Source organism: Arvicanthis niloticus, chromosome 2 (assembly GCF_011762505.2).
Source record: "Arvicanthis niloticus isolate mArvNil1 chromosome 2, mArvNil1.pat.X, whole genome shotgun sequence".
In the NCBI taxonomy this organism is placed as follows: domain Eukaryota; kingdom Metazoa; phylum Chordata; class Mammalia; order Rodentia; family Muridae; genus Arvicanthis; species Arvicanthis niloticus.
The window spans coordinates 76,659,652-76,686,283 of NC_047659.1; the positions used below are offsets into that span (position 1 = coordinate 76,659,652).

Below are 26,632 nucleotides of genomic sequence, written 5' to 3' on the forward strand. Positions count from 1 at the left end.
AGTGACTGCTATGGAAAGACATCTCTCTTTCCCCTCTTCTTCCTCAGATCCACATGGAGCAGAATGGAGCCTACAGAAGTCTCTAGAATACAAATCCACTGCTCCTCAAACAGCTATGTTGGGCCACACGGGCCTCAACTTTTGGACTATTCCAGGACCACAGTTCCAGGCCACCCGTGATGGACTTCCAAGGTTCTCTTCCTTTAACCCCTTGTCTGCCAGTGCCACTCCATCTTGAGAAGCATTTTGTAGCATTCACACTCTTGGCAAAGGCGTTCAAGGCCTTCTACATTTGGCAGAGCCTTATTTCCTGTGCACTCCTTTCCAGGCACACAACACCATGTCCCCTGTTATTCTGTTCAGCGTTCTCACAACACTAGTTTATGTTGGGTACTGCAGCATGTGCTGGAGCTACAGACTGAGTAATAACTGGTACTGACCCTCGAGGAGCTCACGTTTCAGTCCCCTGCGGTGTTGATGGCACAGCAGAGAGCACACTGTATAAATCACACCACTGCATCCTCACAGTGGTCACAAAGGTGGGCGGTACCTTAACCCTCTGTTTATAAGGAGAAGCTGGGATTTGGAGGGGTTAGGCACTCTACTTCAGATCACGTTGCTGGTCTGAGATGGAGCCAGCATTTGAATCCAGGACTCTGATGATTGAGGTTCAAAAACATCTAACCACTATTCATTGATTCACCCCACATCCCTCTTTCCCCTCTGCCTTTATCATCTTATCTGGGCATCATTTCCTGTGCCCAGCCTGGTTGCTGTCCTGACTGACATGATGGGGTATGAGACGTCTCCAGCAGCCAAGACTAACTAACCCAGTGATGGTTTCCATCTTCCTTCTCTGCCTGTGCTCTCTTGATTTGACCCCGCCCCCCTTATACATTTTATCCACTGGATATGTCTGAAGTCTGGGTCACTTGTGAGTGAGTGAAAAGAGAGGTATTAAGAAATGACAGCTTCCTGGATTATCACTGTTAGCAACTTAATCATAAAAAAAACAAAAACAAAAACAGTTCAGCACATAAAACGTTGATTTTTGTTTGTTTGTTTGTTTGTTTGTTTGTTTTCACGACAAACTCATGGTGGAAGCAAGCTAAACATTAGTCTTCATGTTATAAGAAAAATACAAAAGCTCAGAGAGGGTCATTGAGTACCCAGGAAAACACAGCAAAGTGGTAAAACTGAAGCCTATCTCTCCGCTTTAGACTCTCCAGACAATGCACTCAACTTTTCACTTGGAAATTATCTAAGATCAATCCATTGGGTACTTGACACACATTGGCAACTAAAAACTTCTGTAATCAATATCACTCTCATATCAGTTCCATACACTAGCCAGATCAAAAAGAACAAATTTCTACACTAGGGATATATAGTTTAGTGGCAAAGCACTGCCATGCACAAGGCCCTAGGTTCAATCCCTGGCACCACCACCACTAGAGTAATGGTAGTACTCGCCAATTGTTTTAAAGGCAGACGGTTTTGTTACTTTTTAAACAAAAGTACACGAAACAATAAAAGTCAATTTTTACGTGATATTTACTATAGACCAGATATAGCCTAAAGCAATGTACAGACCTTCATCCACTTGACTTTCACAACTGCTTATCTATAAATAGTGCTACTATCCCTATTTGACCAATGGGAAATTTGAGGCACAGAGAGAAGATGTAACTATGCTGAGGTTGTATAGGGAGTATGTGAGAGAGGAACACAGTGGCTTTTCTTAGGGGATGATGAACAACCTGTCCCAGGCAGTTAGTGCCAGCCACCACAGGCCCTGCAAGGTCCACCCTGAGTCTGGGTGGGCTCTAACAAGTTTCCTCTTAAAGACACCTGTCCCCAATGTTTTTGTTTTGTTTTTGTTTTTGTTTTTGTTTTTTTTTAATGAAGAAAAGTCTGGAAGGAAAGGCTACAAATTCTCGGACAAAGAGGGGTGACTAAAAAGAAAGGCGATAAGGGAAGCTATGCCATGTTCTCAATGCTGTCCATGCAGATATCCAGTTGATAACCATGGCAACAGGGTGTGTCTGTGCACCTTGTCTTTGAAGAGGGTGTATGGTCCTCAATTTGGCCTCTGCTCCCAGAAAAGCCTCACTTACCGTCTCTGCTTAGCTTGTTAAGTATATTACTGAGTCTCAGGAGGGGTCCCCAGGATCTCTTCTGCCTCTGTAGCCTGCAGTGAAGTCCCTGGGGCCATCTGCCTTGGCTACCAATTGGTCGCCATGGCTAACTTTCTTACTGTGCCTTGCCCTTCATTGAATTCTGCTCACACTTTCAATGCAGCAGCTGCCTCTCAAACACTGCAGTGTCCCTGACTTTCCCCAGCAGGACTGCAGCACCAGGCAGTTCCACTCTGCTGGCTTCCTGCAACAAAGGGTCTTTGAGAATTGCAGTGTCTCACCCAGCCTCACTGTGGGAAAGACAGCCACCTGAACCACAGGAGCATAAACACTCGGCTCATGGGACACACATAGGTCAGTTTGATTTTCAGCAGCAGGTAAAGATTTCAAGAAGCTCGGTGCCTGGGATAGGCACACGGAAGGAGCTGTGCAGAGCCAGCGACATCTCATCTGTTCTAGCTCCAGAAAGCTCTCAAGCCAGGAGGGATGCTGCTCATACAGGCAGACGAATGAAGATTTTGGTTTAACTCAAAGCTTGCCTTTCCAACTCCAGTATGGCCTGTTTTGCATTCCTGATCTCGGCTGTGATTCTGGTAATTGCTTGTTATGTCTAAAAAGACTCACGTCGTAAGCAAGCTCAGATGGAAATGAAATATTCTGTCTTGGAGCAGTCTCATTTTTCACAGCTCGGCAATTCCCAGTGTACCCTTCTCTCCAACACCCCACTGTGTCTGGGAAGCAGGTGCCTTATGTCAACAGACACAGAACATTCTTTGGGGGTTGGTGCCTCAGGAGACAAGACTGTCTAATCAGGCTCCAGCTTCCCCACAGATGTATCCGCTTACTATATAATAAAAGTACCTTTGATTTCTTACACTCAAGTGAGCTGTGTTCATGCAGACAGACCAGAGGCCAGTGTGACCCTCCAAGCTGTGTGGCCGACACAAATTGCAGTGTGCAGGAAGTCAGAGGGAGTGGGAACTTGCTGTCCCATGTCTACATGGCCAGATGGAGGTTAGAGGTTCAGAGCTGGGAGCAGAAACCCGGCCAGGTCTGAGAGCGTGGGTGGGTACATAATGTAGAGTGAGCTCTAAGAGGGCCGGGGAGATGGCTCTGTTGCCAGGCTGCCGCTGTGCAAGAGTAAGTTTGGGTCTCCAGAGCCCATGTAAACACTGGCTGTGGTGGCACGTATGAGTGATGCTGGAGCTGGCAGGAGAGGGCTGAAACCAGCCAGCCTGGCCCCATTTAGTAAGCTTTTGGTTCAGAGACTGAAAAAACAAAGATGACAAGTTATAGAGGAAGATGCCTCACCTGATATAAACTCTGATCTCATATGTACATACTGCATGTGCACACACTGACAAGTACAATGGACACACATGCATGCACACACAACATACATGTGCACATGTACATAACACACATGCACATACACATACATGCATATGCACATACCACATGTGCGTGCACACACCACATATACACCCACATTAACAAGTACACACAAGATGTGCATGTGAGTGCATGCACACACACATGAGGGAGAGAGAGACAGAGAGAGAGAGAGAGAGAGAGAGAGAGAGAGAGAGAGAGAGAGAGGGATATGCAGGCCTTAGTCACCCTCCATTGTTTGTGGTATGCCTGGACAAGTCCAATGTCTCTCTCCCTCAGATTTTTTGGCAGTTAAGTGAGAATAATGAAGCCTGCCCTGACTGTGACCTGCCTCCCAGGGCAGCTGTGATGAACAAATGAGGTGACGGACCTAGAAGAGCCAGCAGATTGTAAGGCATTATTTAAACACCAGGTATTACAGATTGAACATTTCCCACAGGGACTACCACAAAAGTAGCTATGTGACTGGGAAATTAGCCTTCTGAATATCTTCAGTCCACCCTCCCCTGTTACCAGAGGGACTTGGGGAAGAGAAATGTAGATGACAGAGGAAGGACGGGGCTCTAAGCCAGGCTCTTTTCAAGAACTGATATTTGGTGGTTGCCACCCTAACCTATAGCTTGTCCATCATCACAATGGCTGAAGCAATTGTTTCATTAGTGAAACAAGAAACTTCTGGGAGTCTATGTTTCCAAAGAGGTTTTGTGTAGGAGCCAATAGACCTTGTCTTGGTTGGTCTGGGTAACTACAACAAAATACCATTAATCACAAGGCTTAAAAAGGCAGATATATTTCTGGATGCTGGAAGGCTGAGGTGCCAGCACATCTGTGCTTTGGTCAGAGCTCACTACTGGGCTGGAGAATGTCCACTCCCTGTGTGTCCATGTGGTGGAAGAGGCTAGAGGTCTCCCAGGGCTTGCTAATCTCACTCCTGGGAGCCACCTTTATGTCCCAGTTATTTCCCCAAAACAACTTTGTAACACCTTCACATCTGAGGCTAGGATGCTCAGACAGTTACAGGCTTAGTCTTACCATCAGTCCTGCTTCCAGCTGACCATGCAACCAGGTCCCCAAAACAACTTTGTAACACCTTCACATCTGAGGCTAGGATGCTCAGACAGTTACAGGCTTAGTCTTACCATCAGTCCTGCTTCCAGCTGACCATGCAACCAGGAGGGGTTGAAGGAGTTTCTGTTCACTAGTACAAGGAGGTGGGTCCAATTGTTAAATGATATCTAAGGTCTTTTCACATCTTTCTTGCTGTCGGTTGTTTGTGCCTCAGTTTCCCTATCTGTAAAACAATGGTCCTTCCTTGAGAGGCTATGGTGATGGCTAGAGATGCCCTGTGTATCAACCACTTGAAAGTGTTTGTGGGAGAGTGTTGGCAATAGAGAAGCATGTGTTATGTACTGATTGTGACAAAAAGGGTCTCAAAATGAGGATGTGTGATAACCTCTGAAGCCTGATAGCAAGGCAGAGAAAGGCAGGTAGAGCCTCTGGGAAGACATCCTGGCCCTCTCCATGCCCGTATATACCTTTGCTCTCTGAGGCAGGTTTATCATGGTGTCCGGCTTGAAGTCGTTCTTGTTCTTCCTACAGAGCACAGCCGTGATGATGATGATGATGATGGTGACCACGGCGATGGGAGCCAGCACCGCAGCGATGATCCACAGGTTGTTGGGTGGATTCTTTACCACGGCTGTGGGAAAGAGCCAGTGAGAAGCACATGACAAAGAGCCCCAGGTAGGTAAAAGCCACCCAGACAGGACTCCCAATCCTGTCAAAACTCATCAGACAACACATTTAGGATTTATACACCCCCACTGTGTATACATTTTACTGCAGTGTCACAAGCAGATAGTAAGTGCTGGTCAGGCAGGAGGCAAGAGGTAGAGCTCAAAAGCCTCTGCCCCGGCAGCTGTGTGACCTTGGGCAAGTTGCTCGAGCTCCCCCAGCCTCAGTTTCCTTGTCTGTAAAATGGAGTACCAGTTTGTGGAGCTATAGTGTGGCTCCCAGTAGAGGCTCAGTTGACATGAGCCTCTACTGTTACCAACAGCAGAAAGAGGAAGACCAATTAGTGTCCGTTTATTATTGGTGATAATCAAAAGAGGAAAAAATGTGAATATTAGAAATGGATGCTGGAGTGGCTGGAGAGAAGGCTCAGTGGCTAAGAGCTTTTTCTTACAAACATGAAGACCTTGATTTAAGTTTATAGCACCCACGCAGAAATCTAGGCATGGCTGTGTTTGCCTGCACTGAGTGGGGGTGGGGGTGGGGTCACAAACAAGCAAAACACAAGAGCTCATTGGCTAGCCATATTAGCTGACATGGCAAGTTTTCAGTGTCACACACACACACACACACACACACACACACACACACACACAAAGTATCTTGGAGTCAGGAGGCAAGAGCCACCAAGAGATGACTCAAACTATAGTAGTAACATCACTCCGTGAATGAGCAGTGGAAACAATGTAACATGAGCAGATGGCTCGCCCTCCTCGGAATGGTGTCTGGGAAGCTTAGAAAGGCCTCAGACTAATCCCAAGGATCAGGCTGTTCTCAAAACCAGAGTAACAAAAAAGCAAAGTCGGGAAGGGCAGGAATATAACCCCGAAGGAATGGCAGGGAGCTGGTCACACTCTGTACCATGATAATTTAGTTCACAGGACTGTATGCATTTGTCAAAACTCATCAGACAACACGTTTAGGATTTATACATCCTCACTGTGTATATATTTTACTGCAGTGTCACAAGCAGATAGTAAGTGCTGGTCAGTGATACGCCTCCCACGTGTTTAGGATTGAGTTTGTGACTCACTTTGAAATACATGCGGCAGGGCATGGAGGGGAGGTAGATAAACCAATACAGGGTGAAAAGCAACCGTAAAGAGCTAACTGTGGGCTCTGGAAGGATGAGTACATGGGTATTTACTGCATAAATATTCCAGTGTTTGGTTAAGCTATGCTAGGAAAATGTGGGATGAAGGATGTGGAGTGAGAGAGCCTCTCCCAGGACCACGCAGGGATTCTTAGGAAGTACTTCAGCCAAATCAGAAGGATCAATTTCAAGTGGAATAAGAAAAGCAGGAGTCCAGAAAAAAAAAAATGCCTGCAGGAAGACTCACAGGAAGGAGGTGAAGTCTGCAGTGGTCTAGAGAGGAGCTAAAGATCAAGAGGGACTTGCCCATGGCGGGAAACATGCCCTGAATGCAGGTAGGTGTTGGGGCTGGGTGGCAGGCTGTTGGGCTTCAGCTAGCTGCTCCAGCTTGGTGACATTGTCACTAAGGCCAGGAGACAGAGGACAACTTCTAATAGTTGGTTCTGTCTTTCACCAGGTGGATCCTGGAACCCAAACTCAGATCATCAGGCTTGATAGCAAGCTCCGTTACCCACCAAGTCATCTCAGTGTTCCCCAGAACGAGGCTCTCTATTCTCTCCCTCCCTGATCTGCTCTTTCTAAGACGTTTTCATTCCCATTCCTCTCCACAGCTCCGTGGGCCACCATCGCCTCACCAGCTAGTGCTGGCTCTCCTCTGCTTATCCAGCATCCTGCATGTGAGTCCTGTCTCCATCGTCAGGCTCTCCCAGGGGTCTGGCTGTCCTACAAGCTCTAGGTGATGTCTTTGTACAATGACCCTGGTCACAGCAGCCAGGTATTTGCTCATCTTCTGTCACCACTATGTGTGTCTGTGTGTGTGTGTGTGTGTGTTGGTCAGTGGGGCATCCTCAGAACCTGTGACAGGGCCTTGCCCATAATGAGTGCTTAACCAGAAGCTCAAGGCTTAAGAATGTAAACTACTATCACACCTGTTGCCATGAGACCAAGCTAGAAGGAAAAAACCTCATCTCCATAATTATTCTACTCCATGTTTTAAATTAATTTACTCACAATCTTCTTTATATTTTGGTCTCTTATATGTTTGGTTAGTATGAGTCTTCCTAACTGCTGAACTCTAGGGGCTGCTTGGCCCTCAAAGTTGAGGGCTTAGACCCTGCAGTACAAAAGCCCTGCTGCTATGCACCACACGGGGATGGTTTGTTTGAGGAGCTACCTGGCCCTTTTCTGACTTCAACCACCTTGACTTCAGCTGGTCCTTTGTTAGCCAAGGTCTACCTGTTATCTGGCTGCCCTAGGGCTCCGAATCCTATTAGTATAGAAGAATTTCTCTTTCCACAGTTTGTATCAATCAGTGATTAATCACATTATTAACTTCTGAAAACAGCTCATTAGATAATGTGCCTCTGTTGACATTGCACTTAATTGCTACTGCTCTTGGTAGCTTGTATTTACATGTGAGTTCTGTGCCCTTAACATTTTCTAAAGCTCAGAGCGTCTCTGCAAAGGATCGCTAATACCTCTTTCAGGTTAGGCTGTTTTATCCTGCTGGAGATCAGGATATCAGATTTGTCAACTGCTAGAGATACACATGCAGTGTATTAGAGTATATTATGTACATTTATCAATATATACATAGATACATAGCAAATCATATGTATGCATATAATTAGTAGGAAAAGAACAGTTAGTTATATACTCTGATTTTATTTGGTTTTATTGTTTGGGTGGATGACTTTCTTTTTGGTGCAGTCTTTCAAAAAGAAATTCCTTCACCTCTACTTAAATGGGGGAGAGAACAGACTTATCTTATGCACATTAATATAGTCCTTTAGTGGTCAAAATGATATTAAAGTTAGGTCAATTGAAGTCATCCAAACATAATGTATTCATTGGTGTGTGATCTGAAAGTATGAGGCCATGGACAGGGTGCACAGGCATGAGTGGTCATTTAAATTGCAAGAGGGTCAGTAGAAGACAGAGAGGAAAAGATGATACAGAAGCTCCGAGTGCCTCCTTGCATCAGACACAATGACACAGCCTTTGCCTGCATATGCTCTCACGCTGGTCCACAGGTGAGCAAACTGAGAGCCAAGACGATTGGACAGGTTGTGAGAGATCATGTCTCTAAAACAGGTCCCTTCTGAGCTATCACACATGAGTGGAAGTGTGAGCCTATATCTGTATATGTGCTCAAGCTCTTACTTAACATAGGCATTCGCCCGGAGGACCCAGACAGTGTAAACACAGACTAAGTGATTCCCTCCTGGACAGATGCTAAAAAGAAAGGATCCGTTCAACCGTGTTGAATCTGTAGCTGGGTGAGTAGATAGAGGAGTGACTCTACCCAGGACTCTACTGAGTAATGAGTGTGCGCTCTGAGCCTTCCTGTCATGGCTTCTCCTCCACTCATGGGCCAGCCCATGTGGTCTGGTGGGCTCCTCTCCTGTGCCTCAGACCTCACCACTTCCACTCTTCTTTCTTGTGGACCCTCTTACTCAGCCTCACACCCTCTTCTGTCTGGACCCAGGTCTTAGATGGCTTCAGGAATATTTCTGTCCCCTCCCACCTCCTATTTAGCTGGCCATTCACTGATCTTCTTCATGACCCCAGCAACTTAAATCACAACTTCATCCCTCAGTGTCCACAGCCCTTCCTACCTATGTCTTCTCCATGGTGCTTACCAACTTCTAGCGTAATATTTATTTGTCTACTCAACAAGGATGGTGAGTGGGGAGCATACTCTCAAGGCTGAAGCATTGGGCAGGAAGGGGAAGAGGGCTGCCTGGTATGCTGGCTGGTCTTTGTTCAACTTGACACAAGCTACAGCCATCTGGGAAGAAGGAACCTCAATTGAGAAAAAATGTATTCAACAGATTGGCCTATAGAAATGTCTGTGGGGGCATTTTCTTGACTAATGGTTGATGTGGGAGGGCCTAGTCAAATGTGGGTGATGCCACTTCTGGGCAGATAGCCGTAGGTGGTATAAGAAAGAAAACCAAGTGAGCCAAAGAGAGCAAGTCAGTAAGCCATGTTCCTCCATGACCTCCGCTTCAGTTCCTGCCCCGACTTCCCTCAGTGACGGGCTATGACATAGAAGTGTAAGATGAAACAAACCTATTGCTCTCCAAGTTACCTTTGGTTAGTGCTTTATCACAGCAATAGAGAGCAAACCTGGATGCCTGAAGAACAGGCTACACAGAGACCCGAGTGTGTGTGGAGCAGGAGCTACCATGAAGATCTGTTTTCAAGAATGCACACTTTATCCTACAGATGGATGGAGTGATAACGGTGTTCTTGTGGAGGTGATGTAAGAGCAGAACCCAAATGTGGTTACAGTGATTCTAACTGCAGTGTGGAAGACACGTCACTGTGAGTGTGGGCAAGCTCCTGCTGTAGAGCACAGTGGGGACAACAAAGACATGGAGAATGGCATTTGATATGTGGGTCACTGAAGAGACCTGAGCAAGCCAGGGAACAGAGACAAAGGAGTAAAGGTGAAGGGTCAAAGTGAGATGGCTTTGGGGGTGGGCAGCAGCATTTGCATCCTTAGTTCAATCTCCTTGTCATTCTTCAACACTAGACTTTTCCAGAAGGCTCCATACATCTAACTTGATGTGAACTCCTCTTCTTTCCCCTTCTCTTAGTGCCTTCCATTGTCCCCACCAGCAGCAAAGTCCTCCTAGCTTCAGCCCCTCCCTTCACTTCTTGCACTCACTGAGGATGGTTTTCCTCATCCTTTCCCATATACCACAGGTTGGGAGCAGAAAGGAAGTCCCAGAACAAACAGGCCAAAAGGAGCAGATAGCCTAGACCAGAGAAATGATGGAGAGGAAGGTCCAGTGAGCCTGGTTGCTAAGAATGCCTAGTGAATGGTGGTATGTCCTGGGGTATCTAGAGAGGGCTGCAGCGGGATATAGGGTATGTGTGGGTGGTGTAGATTTCGATGAGGGTCCATGCCCATGTATGCATGGAGGCTGGAGGGGACATTAGATATCCTTCACAGTTACTGGCTGCCTTATTGACTCAAGATATCCCCAGTAGAAAATCCCATCAATCCTGTTTCTACCCCAAAATGGAGTTATTGGTGCACACAGCCACACATGGCTTTTTATGTGGTTGTTGGGGAAATTGAACTCAGAACATCTTAGCCACTGAGCCATTTCCCCTAGACCTGGACCTGGGATTTCAAAAGAGGAGAGCGAATTATCTGGACACAGAAGGGTAATCAAGGATGAGGTTGCCTTGGCAACCTGCTATGCCATTCTCACCAGTTGTCCCTGCTCAAATCTCTAGCCTTAAGCTCAGCTGTCAACCTCACCTCATGATGATGGGAGAGAACAGAACCAATCAGAATGCATCCTCAGGCTTCAGTTACCAAGTGCTCCTGGTGCTATTTTCTTTCTTTTTATAATAAAAAGGTCCATGTGGTATCTCTTTTCCACATGTGCACTAGGTCCAACCTCCTTGCAAGTTTCCTCTTCTTCTCTGTTGCCACCTACTCTCTCTTTTACAGCATCCCCACAGATGATCATCCAATGTCTCAGCATGCCTACAACTATGCTATTCATCTTCCCTTTTGTCACTACTGTCCCCATGATCCTCTTCTTACTAACCTTTCCAGAGGCACTACTAGAAGGATTACCAAAATTTTTATCTTGATCTTTATCTCATTGTACAGCCTCTTGAGAATATAAGCAAGCATAGCAGCTCACTCCTTCCCACGAGAGTTGCATGTGAGCTTCCTTTCTGGAGCTGAAGTTCCGGGCAGTTGTGAGTTTTCCAGTGGAGGTGCTGGGAACTGACTTAGGTCCTCTGAAAGAGCAGTAAGTGCTCTTAATCTCTGAGCTATCACCGGCACCCCCCTCTGTGTGTGTGTTTGTGTGTTGGTTCTTTGTGAATTTGATATTATGAACCCCAATTTCACTTCTCTTCCCCTCCCCTCATAACTACCCTTCACCCTTGCAACCTCCACCCCAACAGAAAAGAAAAATCTCATTATGGAGCTGCAGTGTGTCAGCATGTCCCACAGTATACACTTTTCTCTACTTTTTTTTTTTTGCATGCAAATGTTCATTGCAATGACTCTTTGATCTGGTACAAGGCCTCTGGCTTCTGCTACTCTATTGATACTGGAACCTCACTGGGACTCCTTCTTGAATATCCTGTTGTTGCCCTGTGTCGTGGAGACACTGTAGTTTTGGAACTGTAGGACTGGCCCCTTCATGCACTCCAGCAGTTCACTGATGGAGTTGATGTTGGGATGAGCCAATTCAAAGCCCTGGATCTGGGCCTGAGAAGTATCTGTGCTGGTCAGCCTGACAGCTCTCCTGCTCTCACACCCTCAGGGCTGGCTCACCTGCAACACCCACAACTAGGGCCAGCTTTAACATGCTGACCAGGCAGGGTGCAGCCAGTGAGGGACATGGCCAACTCTCCTGCCCTCATGACCCCAGGGCCAGCTCTCCCACCTGCCGTAGATGGCAAGAGCAAGGGTGGAGAAGGCATCTCTCCCTTGCCCACTCTGACACATGGCAGGCAAGTTACAGGGATGGTTCTCTCTAGCTACTAGGGTCATCTCTACTGTGCTGCCCTGGTGATGTGCAGGGCCTGTTCTCCCAAGTGCTATAGCTGTTGGGGGGGGGAAGTTAGGGCCAGTTCTCCTGCTCTTAGGCCCCCAGGGTCACCTCTCCCAGAATGACCATGTGAGGGATAGGGTCAATTCTGCACAGCCCTCAGACATCAACATGCCCCTGGGTTGCAGCCCAGACCAGAAACATCTGTCTGGCTTTTGGTGATAACAAACCCCTGCTGTTGCAGGGCCACAGGGCCAGATGTGGCCCCTGGTGGCAATATAGGCTATGGTCCCACCATGGTCCCAGGTGGCATCACCGACTACTCACATCAGGCTGTTCCCATTACCCTTGAGACTCCAGTTCTTCATTGTACCCACATCCTGTTTCTCCACCACTTACTTGCTCCTCTTAATGGCTCCTGGGGTCTCTGAGTGTCTGGGGTTGTCTCAGGAGTGGTCTTAGGAGTGCAATGTTCCAAGTGTGCATTATGGCACTAGGCAGGGCAGGGGAGGGCAGGAGTCATCTTTGGGATGGTCTGCACCCCTAGGCCTGTGCTGTGCTGGACTGGTGGTCATGCTGTTCCCAGCACTTCCTGCCAGTCTCTTATCATTCCTTGGGGTTTCTCTGCTGATTCTTTCTCTTCCACACATGGACGTCCCAGGAAGTTTCATGGTCTCCCTCCTTGCTCAACTTGCTCTTCTATTCATTTTCACCCGCTCCCTTAGCTCTCTATGCTGACATCTCCCAGATTTCTTTCTCTAGAAAGAAATCCATGTGGTCCTCTTGAGACACTTCAAACTTAATGTATCACTTCCATCTCCCTGATTTATGTCCCAGTCATGAAATCCACACCCTTTTCATCTCAACAAATGAAACCACAACCACAGCTTGAGCCAACACCTACAATTCTGCCTTGGTTATCTCAGATCTCCTCATCCCACCATAAACATCTGTTTGAACCCATCAGCTCTGTTCCTTAAAACACTCTGAATCCACAGTTTTCCATGCTTAGCATCACCACCTGTCTCCTTTACCTGTGATTTGTTCTTCAGAGTGAGGATGGGTTGAGGGGAGAGAAAGACATGGACATCAAAGACAAATTTTGGGGAACCTTCATAAAGAAGACAACAAAACACAGGAAGTGGTGATCAGAAACTGAAAAGAACTGAACAGGGAAAGGGAGGAGAGAAAAGGAAGAGAGTCACAGTTGAAAGTGTTATTTCAAAAACATGATTGTAGAGAATGGCTGCCTTCATCCCTCAGCACAGGTGTGTCTGTGTGGATGTACCACCCAAGCATGATATGCCTGTCAGTCATCCCCAGTGATAGCCAGAGAGGAAGAGGAGGAGGAGAAGGAGGAGGAGGAGGAGGAGGAGGAGGAGGAGGAGGAGGAGGAGGAGGAGGAGGAGGAGGAGGAGGAGGAAAAAGAAGAGAAGAAGGAGGAAGACAGGAAGGGCATGAGCCAGGTGTGAACCAACCTGATGCTCTTGAGAGAGCGAATGCTATGGAGAAGAGCCATGGGAACTGACCTTCCATACTTTTCCATGCAGAACACATTACCAAATACTAAAACTACACACACAACTGTAGCAGGATACTTATTCTGCTACACTGTATTCTCAGTAGAGCTCAGTGATTAGGCAGTAGAAGAGGAGGTGGAACTGGGAGAAGAAGAGAGGAAGGGGAGGGGGAGGAAAAGAGAAAGGGGAGGAATACGACCAGAGAGGAAATGATGAGAGACGACTGGAGGAAAGAGAGGTGGAAGGACAATGGAGGAGAAGGACGTGGCTTGGAAAAGCCCCAAGTTATCAGGGAACTCATAGATGGGAATAGAGTAGTGTAGTGGTGAATCTGCCCAATCTAGACGTGCAGTTTGTATTCATAATTATTGAGTTGTGTTTTCTTTGATCGGTCCTATTTGGGTTGGAGATTTACCGCAATACACAACCTCCCACTTTCAAACCTTACTTTTCTCTGTCCCACCCTGGTTATAGTTTCAGTTGGGTCCCCAGTGTAAGGGACACCATAGAATCTCCTCACAGATCCTGTTTTCTCCTGTCTCCTCCATCTGAGACAGAACTGTCCAATTAACTTCCCTTGGCAATGGGACCCTCTAACTGAACCCCCCTCTTGCTTAGGACTCTTCTAGAGCCCCCGTGGCCTGTGAAGTGTCATAGGTCTTCTGTTTGACACACCTTCCTACTTCCATCAAATCTTCCATCTGCTTTTGTTTGTCTGTTTGTCTGCTTGTCTGTTTGTTTGTCCTAGGCCACTTAAACTACTTGTATTCCAGGCACACCTGGTACATCTGCCCTGTAGTTTTACTCATGATTTTTTTTGACTACACACCCATCCCTCCCTTTAATGTCTTAAAGTATGACACAACCAGGAACACAAGTCTGAAGTCTAAAATATTCAAATTGGTGTCTTGGCCATGTGCTGGTTCTGTGCTGGGTAAGCAGGTTACTCTTTTTCTGAGCCTGTTTCCCCTCCTGTCTTTTGGAGTTGAATAAATAGAGGCCTGGTAGAATAGAAGGTAAATGATCAGAGTGAGTGCCACAATGGCTGCCACAGAGAAGGTACTGGTTTCAATACCATTCTTCTGTCCCTGGTTCCAGAAGCCCCTTCAAAGCAAACCCTGCCTCTGCAGGTCTCACGGCTGGCTCTGTGCATCAACAACTCTGTCCCTTAGAGCCAGGTGTCACCCACTTCTGATGTCTTCCAGTACAAAGCATAGTTCAAAGAGAACTGAATCAAATTACCTATAACTCCCCCAGCATATAAAAATGATCTCAGCTGCAGTTATTATTTTTTTTTTTGTAGCTAGATTATACTGGATTTGAAGAAAAAGAGAAGATAACACTTGGGGACAAAATAATATTATTATTATCTACCTTCATTTAGATATTGCAAACCATATCCCTTTCCTAAAGCCTGTGGCTTTAACAGAAAACGTAGCCAATTGATTTTCAAACTTCACAGAGCCAAACTGTGTTCAGTTGTAAGACCATTCATATGGTCTTAGAAGACCATTGTGATGCCCAGAAAATATTTAATACTGTTAAAGTACTGAATGCAGAGACTCCTTACGGTCAGCTTGTAGAAGGACAACGTGATGCAGGGTCAGGGCCATCCTCTGGGAGTCGATGGTGCTCAGGATCTTGGCTGCTGCAGTCCCCAGCAGTGGCTTCCCGTTGTACAGCGTGTAGTACGTCAGCTCTGCCGGGTCCTTTGGTCCTGGCACTCGCTGCATCTTTACCATCTTTCAGAAAAAGAGAGGTGGGGTGTTGCTAGAACATCTTGGACTGGCCCTGCAGGCCTCTGTGCCATCAGAAGGCTCAGCCGCATCCAGGCACTGAGGCCTGCTGTTCCCTAGTGGCCCCACTGTGACAGGCTAGACATTAGGCCTGTGACTCCTCCCTACAGCCAGAGTCCCAGGAAGCTTGTTATCCTCAGGATGGCGACTAGGAGGAGAATGGGGGTTTGAAAAACAGCAACATCTGGAAAGCAGTTTGAAGCTGGGAGACTGATATTTCCCAGTCTCTACTGGGTTCTGGCATTATTTGAAAATTGGCCTTTATGTTAATTCAGGACATGCTAGGCTATCCCCAGGTGCTTAATTTCAAAAACCTTCAATTGCCTGAAAGGGGTAAAAAAAAAGACCTATCTGTCTACACAATGGGAATGACCTCTGATAGAAACGGTACTTAGAAACTCAAACTTCGTTTTTCTAAAACATCTCTGTGGAGGGTTTTTTTTTTAATTCAAAAAAAAACCTACAAAATAAACATTCAGATGAAAAGGCATCAAATAATGAAAAATATTAAAACAGTATATAGTCCTTCTTCTGACACCAAAGAACTGTTATTACCTTAGAGCTTTTGTTCCTAATCTTTGGATTTTCTACACAAACCTTTTTATCTTCTCAGATCATCATAATCTGTACATGACATCATACCTCATTTTTTATGTGTGCATGCATGCACACACATGTGACATGATGCATGTGTAGTCAGAGGACAACTGGCAGGAACAGGTTCCCTACTTCTATCACATGGGTCCCTGGATTTGAACTCAGGTCCACAGGCTTGGTAGCAGGAGTCTTTACCTGCTGAGCCATCTCTGAGGCCTGAGGCTCATCATTTTTACTTTCCTCTTTAAATGGCCCAACATATTTCAAAAGCAGAAGCATTTCTTTCCACATGGCATTCATCTATCTGCCTCATAAAATGGCCTACCAAACTCCTTATTGTTAGACATTCAGAGTGTTGCTTTTAACTTTTGGAATTACAAATTGATAATCCTAAGTGCAAAAACATAGATTTTGATATGGACATAGAATACTGTCATATGTATGCAGGCATGTAAATGTGGAACATTTAAGGTTCCACCTTTTTAGAATTAGCAATTGATAAACATTATATTATAGTATTTTCAGAGTGTACAATATAGATGTTGAGTTTCATAGAATATATGTAAACATTTTACAAAAGTGTTTATAGTAAGTTCATTAACAACCATCACAACAACAGCCCTGAAATCCCTGAAGAATCACAAAGTCTTTAGGAGTAAACTGAATAAATGATGAATAAATTGCAGAAAGTCACATAATAGAATTTAATGAACAGACTACTCCAGTTAATAGGAATGTATGTGGATTACAAATTACAGAATATAAAATTTGAAACAGAAAAGGCAATATGGTATATTTTTAAGGCTCTGCACATGGAGGGGCAAAATCTATATAGAAAATACAGGACTGATTTAATACAAAATTCAGAACCATGCTTAACTTGGTAGGAAGAAAGGGAGTGTAATTTTAAAAAGTTAAATGCTGTGTATGTGTAGGTGTGTGTGTAGTGTGTATTTCTGTGTGGTGTATGCATGCACATGTGTGTGTATTTGTCTACATGTCTGTATGTGTGGTGTGTGTATGTGTGTGCGTAGTGTGTGTGTGTGTCTGTCTGTCTGTATGTCTGTCTGTATGTGTGTATGTATTTGTGTGTGTATGAGTGTATGTGATGTGTGTGTTCGTGTGTGTGTGTAGTGTGTGTATGTGTGTGTCTCTGTGTGTGTGTGTCTGTCTGTGTGTATGTCTGTCTGTATGTGTGTATGTATTTGTGTGTGTGAGTGTATTTGTGTGTGTATCTGTATGTGATGTGTGTGTGCATGTGTGTATGTGTGTGTGTAGAGTGTGTATGTGTGTGTCTCTGTGTGTCTGTCTGTCTGTATGTCTTCTGTATATGTGTATGTATGTGTATTTGTGTGTGTGTGTGTATGTGTGTGCGCGCGCGCATGTGTGTGTGTGACTGCTCTAGTCTTCCTCCACCCCTTTCTAATCTTTTCTTTTGTTTGAGACAAGATCTTTCACTGAACCTGGAGCTCACAAATTCAGCTTGGCTAGCTAATGCCAAGCTTGGCTGGCTGGCTGGTGAACCCAGCATCCTCCTGTTAGCTTCACTCATTTCTAACTTGATAAGGATTTCTTTTTTTTTTTTTTTTTTTTTTTTTTTTGTTGTTGTTGTTTGTTTGTTTGTTGTTGTTTTGGTTTTTCAAGACAGGGTTTCTCTGTGTAGCCCTGGCTGTCCTGGAACTAACTCTGTAGACCAGGCTGGCCTCGAACTCAGAAATCCACCTGCCTCTGCCTCCCAAGCGCTGGGATTAAAGGTGTGCGCCACCACCGCCCGGCTTGATAAGGATTTCTTACCAAGACTTATCCAGGTATGTCAGAGACAACCTAAAGCTTCTATAGAGAGAAATTTTCATGGGGAGAAAAAGAAACCTCACTTGCTTCACTCTGACTTTCTGGAGAACTACAGTCAAGTACCTTGAACAATGAGAAAATTCAGAGATGGCAATCTCTGAGACATGCAGAACTGTTAGGGTTACAAGTAGCACCGGGCTTGTAAGATGACCCATTCTCTCCCTCGGATTGTGACAAATCCCACTTCACAGTCCTGTGGTCATCAGTGTCTTGCTTTCTGTCATTAGGAAAAGCATGAATTGTAGGGCTTACATAGAACAGACCTACCAGGGTGAAATCACAATCTGCCATAGGAATGAACCATCCTTTTCCCTAGGGATGGGCTGTCATGGTTCGGACTTTCAGAACCAAACTGAAGTCCACTAGGACAATGAGCACAGCACGCTGCTGCTCGCTAGGAGACATGGAGTGTCTACAAGGGTCGTGGTGCAGCTCATACAGGGAGAGAGGATGCATGACTTTCAAGAAGTCATGGGGATGTGATCTGCAGATAGATTGTGCTAATGTCTGCAATTTCCACATAGACAGCGTGACACTGTGCATCTGTGAAGGACATGGTGAGACTCTGTAGGCCAGTGGAAGGCGACACTACCAGGAGGTCATCTGTGGTGTGATACCAAGATCAACAGAGCTTTTTCAAACAAGTTAGAGATGAGTTCTCAATGGTGAAGTGTAAATTAATCATATTCAAGCTGTCAAGTATGCTATGGAGGTTCCCATTCTAGGAGTAACTGGCTAAGGTGTGTAGGTGAGTGCAGATGGCCCTCCCAGAGACTCTCTCGAGTACCTTAAAACTAACCTGGAGACGTTTGTGTTAGTAGTTTCTTTGGGAGGTTCTGGGAACTGACAGGAGGGTCTGAGGTGACTCTGGAACTTTCTGCTTTGTGAATACCTGAATGTACAGAGACGCCTTTCCTGGTAATCAAGTTGCTAACAATGCGGAAGAACGATACTGACTCAGCCTCCAAAGCTTCAGAGGAATGTTGCTCAAGTGGCTTAGGTCAGTTGGCAGCAAGGATATGCCCCCGGGCACAGGGACTTGTTTAATCCCAGGAAACACCCCCCACCCACAGTCATTAAAAAGAAAACCCAGCGCACACACTTACCTGCACAGTGTAGCTTCCCAAGGTGGTAGCACGTTTAAACCGCCGGCCCTGTTGCTGGGACATCATAAACAGCTGAGCCAGGCGCTGCTCCATGACCCGGGCAAAGCTCTGGTTGTGCAGGCCCACCAGCGAGTTGTCCACACCCTGGAGTACTAAGGATGCAGAGGCAAAGGGGTTGCTCAGAGCACAGACTCCCTGCTGACTCAATAACTACACCACCACCTGCCCCACAAAGCTGAGAAGGGCCTACCTTACACTGCAGCTTGGCCAACCTTACCTACTTCTCTTTCACAACCTGACCTCACTTATCCTCCAAGGCAGATGATGCGTGAAGAATCCTTTCCCATGTGTTACATATGTTGGAAAAGTTAGTGACCTGCCCAAGGCAGCTACTAAGTAGCAGAGTCAAGATACGAACCCAAGCTGGAATAATTCCTAAGCTTCTGCCTTTCTTCTGTGAGAACACCTACTGCATCAAATCCAAACTTTCAAAAGATGCTACACACACGCTGCAAAGGGTCCACAGGAGACGCGGCCGAGCTGCAGGCTTAGGATTTGGGGTGGTTCTCACTTGCAAACCCTGACTCAGGACTTATTTCTCTTTCTCAACAGCTTTGTGGAGGATTCGTCGAGCCATCCTGGAGCTTGAGCACATACATTTGGGCAAACCCTGCTGTTCAGTAGCCTTACCTATTAGGTACGATCTTTCAGTTGCTGTCCCTAAAGCTGCCCAGAGCCCCTCAGGTCCTCTCCCATTAAGAACAAAACAACATAATGGAAGGAGTGTGCTGCCTCTCACTTCTTATTAATCACGGGGCCTTTGGCAAGCCACTGAGACACAGTCCTCTGCAGAAAGGGCAAGGAAGGGTACCTCAATGGAAGCACATGGCTAATGGGCACTAAAGTTCAAAAGGAAGAGGATGAATAAGGCAGTTTGGCCCTGTCCATGGAAGGTATGCGGGGTCCTTTTCTGGCCCGTCTTTTTTCTTGGCTGTATCAGCAGCCATTACTTGGACTATCTGGGGACAACAAGAGAGATAATGACAGTGGAGTTGCAAACCATTGCCAGTGCATGGATGGGAGTTGTAATGAGCACTAGGGCCTCTCTAGAGCTTTCTACAAGAAAGAGTGCCTGTTTGTATCTATATCCAGAGTCCAATCCTTGTTCTCCATCACTGGGGAAGCATCTGCACCCCAAGCATGCAAACAGTGCCTTCAGAAACAGTTGCACCCTAAATTTTAAGTGTTCAAATTGATTATCTCTTTTCTCTTTCAAAACTCACAAGGGCTTGGGAGTGGGATAGAAAAGTCTTCATTTAATAGAGTTGGTTCTAATACAGTCCAGAGCAGTATCGTGAATACCATCCATCACCAAGATACGAAAACAACCCCTCCTAAAGTACATGTTGTCTGTAGCTGCTAAGCTGACAGGGTGCTGCATTCGGCCAGCACCAATGATTGAATCCACACTGGGCCAGACTAAGCCATCAAAGATGACATTCACACTCAGAAAAAGAGAGACATAAAACCCACAGCTGGGTCTCTGAAATCATTTCTTTGAAGCCATAAATGCCAAGTGATCCCCGGAGGGTATAAAGCATGGCTCTGGGGCCCTGGTGAGAGACTCTAGCTTGTTTCTAACTCTAGCCAAGTCCCTGCAAACAGAGGTATATGCTGCCGTGTTGCTCTCGCTGTCAGAGACCCAGGGTTCCCAGGGCTTCCTACCACAGACAGGAGAGTCTGTGAACCTGCTGGTTTAAAAATAAATCATCTGGTTAATTTTCAGGCCAATACACTGAAATATGGTTAATTTGGCCTCCTTGGATCAGTGGACAAGAGGAAGTGTGTGTGTGTGTGTGTGTGTGTGTGTGTGTGTGTGTGTGTGTGTGTGTGACAGATTGCTTTATGAAAATCTCAGTCATGATTCAAAGGCAGACCCCAAGTAAAGGCAATAGTCAAAGTCTTCTAGGAGGTGGGCATGCCCCAGTCATTAGTGGTTGTTTGTATTATGGACATTCTCTGTGCCCCTGAACTGTAAGTTTAAGATGCTTTAAAAGGGGGCATTTTACCCTATATGTATTTTCAGTGCATTCCTCTTTTTAAGAAATGCCCTTAGGAGAGTACGAGAGAGTGTGGGACTCACTCCCAGGAGTGCAGTGGTCAGTGCCTAAATGGCTTGTGTGTGTCACTGCAGCTCTTAAAAAAATGTTGGTTCTTCTCTATGTCAGCTGGCTGGAGCTGGGGGTCAGAAGCAGGGGTGTGAGTCTGAGCCATGGCTCCCCTTCCTGAGACAAGTCACATGGTTCCTAGGAGCCTCAGTTCCCTACTGAACTACTGATGGTGAAGAAATAATTCAGTAAATGATGCCTCTAACCATGGTGTTAAAGGACACTTGTTAGTACACCACAATGAGGGAGCTGTTGCTGTCATATCCCCCCCCAAACCCCCTTGCTTTGCGAGGTACATTCTTGATAAAGGAAGAGTAGCCTGAAAGGACTGGACCTGTGTTCCTGCACACAGTCCCCCTACCTTCCCCTAAGAACCTCAGCACACTCTCCTAGACCTGTTTGCCTTCCTGAAGGGCAATGGAAGTGTGTGTACTCACACAGCTCCCTCAGAGTGACACAGGAGCACAGGGCCCTCAGCACACCACCACTCTTAGTCACTGCAGATCCAGACTAGAGGAGGCATTGCAAGTCCCTAGCTGTGTTCACAGGAGCTACATCTGAATGTCCAAGACTGTGACCCTTCCTTTCTCACTTCATTTATAATCACACTGGCTCTAAGATCCACCATCAGGCAAGGGTCAGCCTCCTGCACTTGAGGTTGAATCCCACACATTCAAACTCCAAGAGCCTCCGTGCCCAGCTAATGTCCCCTCATCCTACAGGTGAGCATGTGAAACCCCGGGGGGCCCCAGGGGACTGGCTCTAGGACACACAGTAAGAAGCAGAGGTAAAATGAGAAGAAAGTCACTTATTACTGGATCTAAGACATTTTGTCTCTGTTGAGTAAAACAGAAAAAGATGTATAAACCTGAGATGGCCTCTTACATCTGTTAGTGACCAGTATCCTGTGGGCTTACTGATTACCTGGGCTGGCTGGCCAGTGGACCCCAGAGATCTGTCCACCTCTGCCTTTTCTTTGATGTGGGGTCTGGGGAATCTAACCCTGGCCCTCATGCCTGCATGACCAGCACTTTTCCGACTGAGCTGTCTCTCCAGGCCCTAGTCACTAATATCTGGGTATCTCTATCTTGCTTCGTTTCTATAAAACCAATCGCAGGGTCTGCGGATGGCAGGACAGCCCCTGAGCTTTCTGTTAAGAGAGACTGGGACCACCATTACTGGTGACTTTCCATCAAAGAAGGACCCATCCCTTGTAAGACAGGGAAAGTATACAATATGATCCATCTGAGTCCAGTTGTAAAAGAGGCAAAAGCATGCATGGTTTGTAACAGAAACTGCAGAAAGGGGAAGCTGCTATAAACTGAAAGGGGTAGAGCTTGTGGTGATGGTCTGGGAGCCAAGGCCAAGCAAAGACCCTCATGGTTACTCCCTGTCATAAGCCCTTCCTTTTCTGATAGAGAAGATTGGCAGAGCTGCCCAGGAGTTGGTAAAGTGGTCCTGGTTCCGATGGAAGGGAAAAAGGCCAAAACAGTTCCAGTTCCTTACAAGTACTAACTGATTGATGCCATCACCAGAGAGACAGCGGCAACTCTGTTTCGATCACCAACTGCAATGCCAACAACAGCAGTGAGGAAGGAGGTTCCGTGAGTGCGAAGGGTGAAGTTGCAGGCGAGCTCGGAAGCCAGACTGAGTGTGTGGCCTTCTCTTAAGGTAATGCTGCTAAAATGAAGACGTGGCAAGGTGTGGGGAGAAGCGGAGGGGATGTCACTGGTGGTTGTCAAGGGCAGCCTGTGTTTAAGGATGGATTATGATCACTGCATGTAAACTGTAAAGTTCAGAGACAGGGGATTGCCTGTGAGGGGAAAGGCACCGTTTACTTGCAGATTCTGTATGGTTATGTAACCCACTGGCTCATGTGTTGCTTGGTTAGTGCTCCCCCAACCTTTCTCTCTCAGGCTTGCATCCTGGCAGGGTGGTTTCTAGTCTGTTAAAAATGTGCTTCGTTAATTTGTTTTCTTGGCAGTTAAAACGATCTCTGTACTGAATACCTTGCAGTTAAGGATGGAGGGGAGACCTAGGTGATCTGTCCTTTTGAAGGGAGCCTAGGCAGGCATCATCTAGCAGGGTGGGAACAGCTTGGATGGAATTTTAGGCAGCAGTCTATCTGCCACTTGTGAGGAACAGCAGTGAGGAACGGTGGATGAGGGAGGAGTGTTGGGGGTGGCTGCTCACCCAGACACATTCTCACGCCTTGAAGGATCATCCTGGGTCCTTGTGATGGGCTGGACTGTGTTCTCCAAACTCATTCGTGCGAGCCCTAGCCTCCAGTATATCAGAGGGTTACAGTATTTGGAGAAAGGGTCTTTATAGGGGTAATGAAATAAAAATCAGGTCACGAGTATGAGCCCTAATCCAGTGTGTCTGGTGTCCTTATAAGGAAAGGAAATCAGGACACAGGCTCAGAGGGAAGAACAGGTGGGGACAAACGAGAAGGTGACCAACTTCAAGCCAAGGAGGGGGAGGAAGGCACAAAGGTCTCAGTGCCTTGGTCTTAGACTCTCAGAACATGGAGAATGTAACTATCAGTTGTCTGCACGCCAATGGCGGGGCTGGTCACTCTGCTCCTACTCACATCTGTCCTCTCCATTTGCCTCAAATGCTGTTTCTCATTTCACAGCCACTGTGTGGCTTTGGAAAAACACAGACAGAATGCCTTTGCTGGCCCGTGAGGTTCAGCTGAGAAATGTCAAGGAAAAAAGAGAAAAAGCCACCAGAACACTCTGACTCTTGGACTCCCACGTGACCTCATCATCGGGGCACACGGGGATTGGTGTGGGATGAGCTGTGCCCCCAAAAGGAGCGGCACACATACAGTCCTCCTCTGGCTTTGATTTGGGTTTTGCAAGGCAGTTCAGAAAGGCCTGCCGTCTGTTCAGACAGCCACTTACACAGATGTGCCCCAGATGTCACACACTGGTGCTATGTGTGTGAAAGGCTGGGGAGGGGACCATTGAGCCAACAGTTTTGAATTGTTTATCAGTAATTATCTTCAGAGTCCTTTACTCTCTTCTCTACTCCCAGCCCCATAGAAGGAATCCCCTGACTTATTAGGCAGGGTCAAAGGTGTAGATCCTGTCACCAAACGGCACCATTTTAGACAAACCCATGATGCTACAAAGAGGGAATTATAAAATTAGGAGGTTACCTGTGATAACCCAGTAGTCTCTGGTTGTTTCTGATGTGTCGAGGTTGGGATATTCCAGTGCTAAAATAGATGAAAAAAACACATCAAATTTCTTTGATAGGTTTTATGAGTAAAAATTATCAAGGGAAGCAGAAGTGACAAGCTCGCAAGTAGCTAGGTCCTACACTGCCGTTTCTGAGAACTCTGAGGCACACAGGCCAAACCATCTCATTGTGTACAAAAGTGACTCAGAAAAGGGACAACAGGGAGCTCAGATTCGCGAGTTTGTCTCTTTGAAGTTTCCCCCTTCGGACCCGTCTTAACTGGAGCAGCTTTACAACCAGCTTCACCATGCAGTCTGTCAGTCTGTCACAGCAGGGGCTTCCTCTGCAGAGGTTATCTAGCACCGCGAAGGTCATAAGGAACGGCTACCTGTAAACGGGACCTTTCCAGTGCTAAGGGCTTACATGTGGTACCTCAGTGTTGGGAGGAAAAGTTATCATCTTGCTTTACCAGCCTGGTGACTGTGAGAATTCACACATGTAAAGGGCATTGTACAGCGCCTGTCATATAACCAGCGCTCAATAAATCCTTCGTATGCGTGTGCATGTGCGTGTATGTGTGTACGTGTGTGTGTGTGTGCGTGTGTGCGTGTGTACACTTGTATGTATACTCCAGAGGATCATGGCGACTGTCTTCCTCAGCTGCTCTCCACCTTATGTCCTGAGACGAGACTCCTCACTAAACCTTGAGCTTGTTGATTTGACTAGCCTGACTGTCCAGTGAGCTCTCAGGGAGGGATAGGTCCTCTTGTGCCCCGCACTTGTGTTAGAGCTGTGAGCACCTCACCAGACATAAAACAAAACAAAACAAAACAAAACAAAACAAAACAAAACAAACAAACAAAAAAAAAAAAACAACAAAACATAGATACTGAGATCAAACTCAGATCCTCAGGCTCACACAGTTAGCACTTTGCCAGCTGAGCCGTTTCCCCAACCCTGGCTCCTCAGTTCAACTTTACTGTTGTTATCAGAACACCAGCCTGGTGAAAGAAGCTCCTGCACCTGCTGCCCCGCGCCATCCTGCTAGCTTTTATGACATTGTTTGCTTGTTGTTTTTTAAAGACAGGGTTCTTTATGTAGTCTTTGCTGTTCTGGAAGTTACTCTATAGACCAAACTGGCCTGGAAGCCTGCCTGTCTTTACTTCCCAAGTGCTAGGATTAAAGGCATGTGCCACCACTGCCTGGCTGACATAATCTTCTTATAAAGTCCAGAGTCACCCATGCTGCCTAAACATTTATAAGATCTTTCCAGTAAACACACATTTAAAAACTTCTCAGTGGCTTCTAGGTGACAAGTATATCTTCTACATCCACACACACAGACATACATATGGACATATACATACAGACACATACACAAAGACATACAGACACATATACATGCAGACACATACATACACACACATACACACACATACAGATACACACACATACAGACACACATATACACATACAGATACAAACACACATACACACACATACACACACATACAGATATAAACACATACACACACATACACACATATATACAGATATACACACATACAGATACAGACACACACACATACACACACATATACACACATACAGATACAAACACACATACAGACACACACATACACATACAAACACATACACACATACAAACACACACATACACACATACAGACACACACATACAGACACACACATGCAGATACACACATACACACATAAATACACACATACAAACACACACATACATACAGACACACAGATACACACACATACACATACAAACACATACAGATACACGCATACACATACACACATACAGACACACATATACAGACACACACAGATACACACATACACACATACAGACACACATACATATAGACATACAGATACACACACACACACATATACACATACAGATATACACACACAGAATCTCATTTATTTATAGTATCAAAATAACTACAGAAAGAAACTATGAAATACGTTTGCTAATAGGTATATTTTAAAAGGAAATCTTTGCCAGTGACCTTGTGAAATGTAATAATTAAATTTAGAGTACGGACCATCACTCCCTTTGGCTACCAGCAAGTGTCTAGTGACAAACGTGGGCTGCACTATCTTCAAAGTCTGTGCTGACCATGTAGTAATGAGGATTATGTAACAAGCATTTGAGACAGCCAAGGCCTCAGACTATGGAGACTTCAAGTGAAGTCACGACTCAATCACAAAGCCCATAGCCAGCTGGACCTGAAGGTCTAGGAACATTTATGGAGGAGAGAGAAAACCATGGCAACCTGGAAGGCAGTGCTCAGAGCACAGGTCCCAGTGCAGCCCTATTAGCTGTGGAAGAGTGGATATCCTGTGAAAACTTGTGTTGGGAGGGGGCTTCAATTTTCTCTTCTCGTTTTACACCTGCTTGGTGGGCTTTATTGTAAG

General features: G+C 46.0%; 1 protein-coding gene across 4 annotated transcripts in view; it reads right to left on the reverse strand.

The window, feature by feature from the left end:
- Kiaa1549l (KIAA1549 like) overlaps nucleotides 1-26,632 on the reverse strand; it is a 279,869-nt gene that overhangs the window by 76,423 nt on the left and 176,814 nt on the right. For all 4 annotated transcript variants that reach the window (XM_076929361.1, XM_034495033.2, XM_076929363.1 and 1 more), the window contains exons 8-11: nucleotides 24,153-24,212; nucleotides 18,819-18,970; nucleotides 15,039-15,210; nucleotides 5,066-5,229 (exon numbers count right to left, since the gene is read on the reverse strand). In XM_076929361.1, coding sequence (XP_076785476.1) covers nucleotides 5,066-5,229; nucleotides 15,039-15,210; nucleotides 18,819-18,970; nucleotides 24,153-24,212 — 548 coding nt within the window. The remainder of the gene's footprint in view (nucleotides 1-5,065; nucleotides 5,230-15,038; nucleotides 15,211-18,818; nucleotides 18,971-24,152; nucleotides 24,213-26,632) is intronic.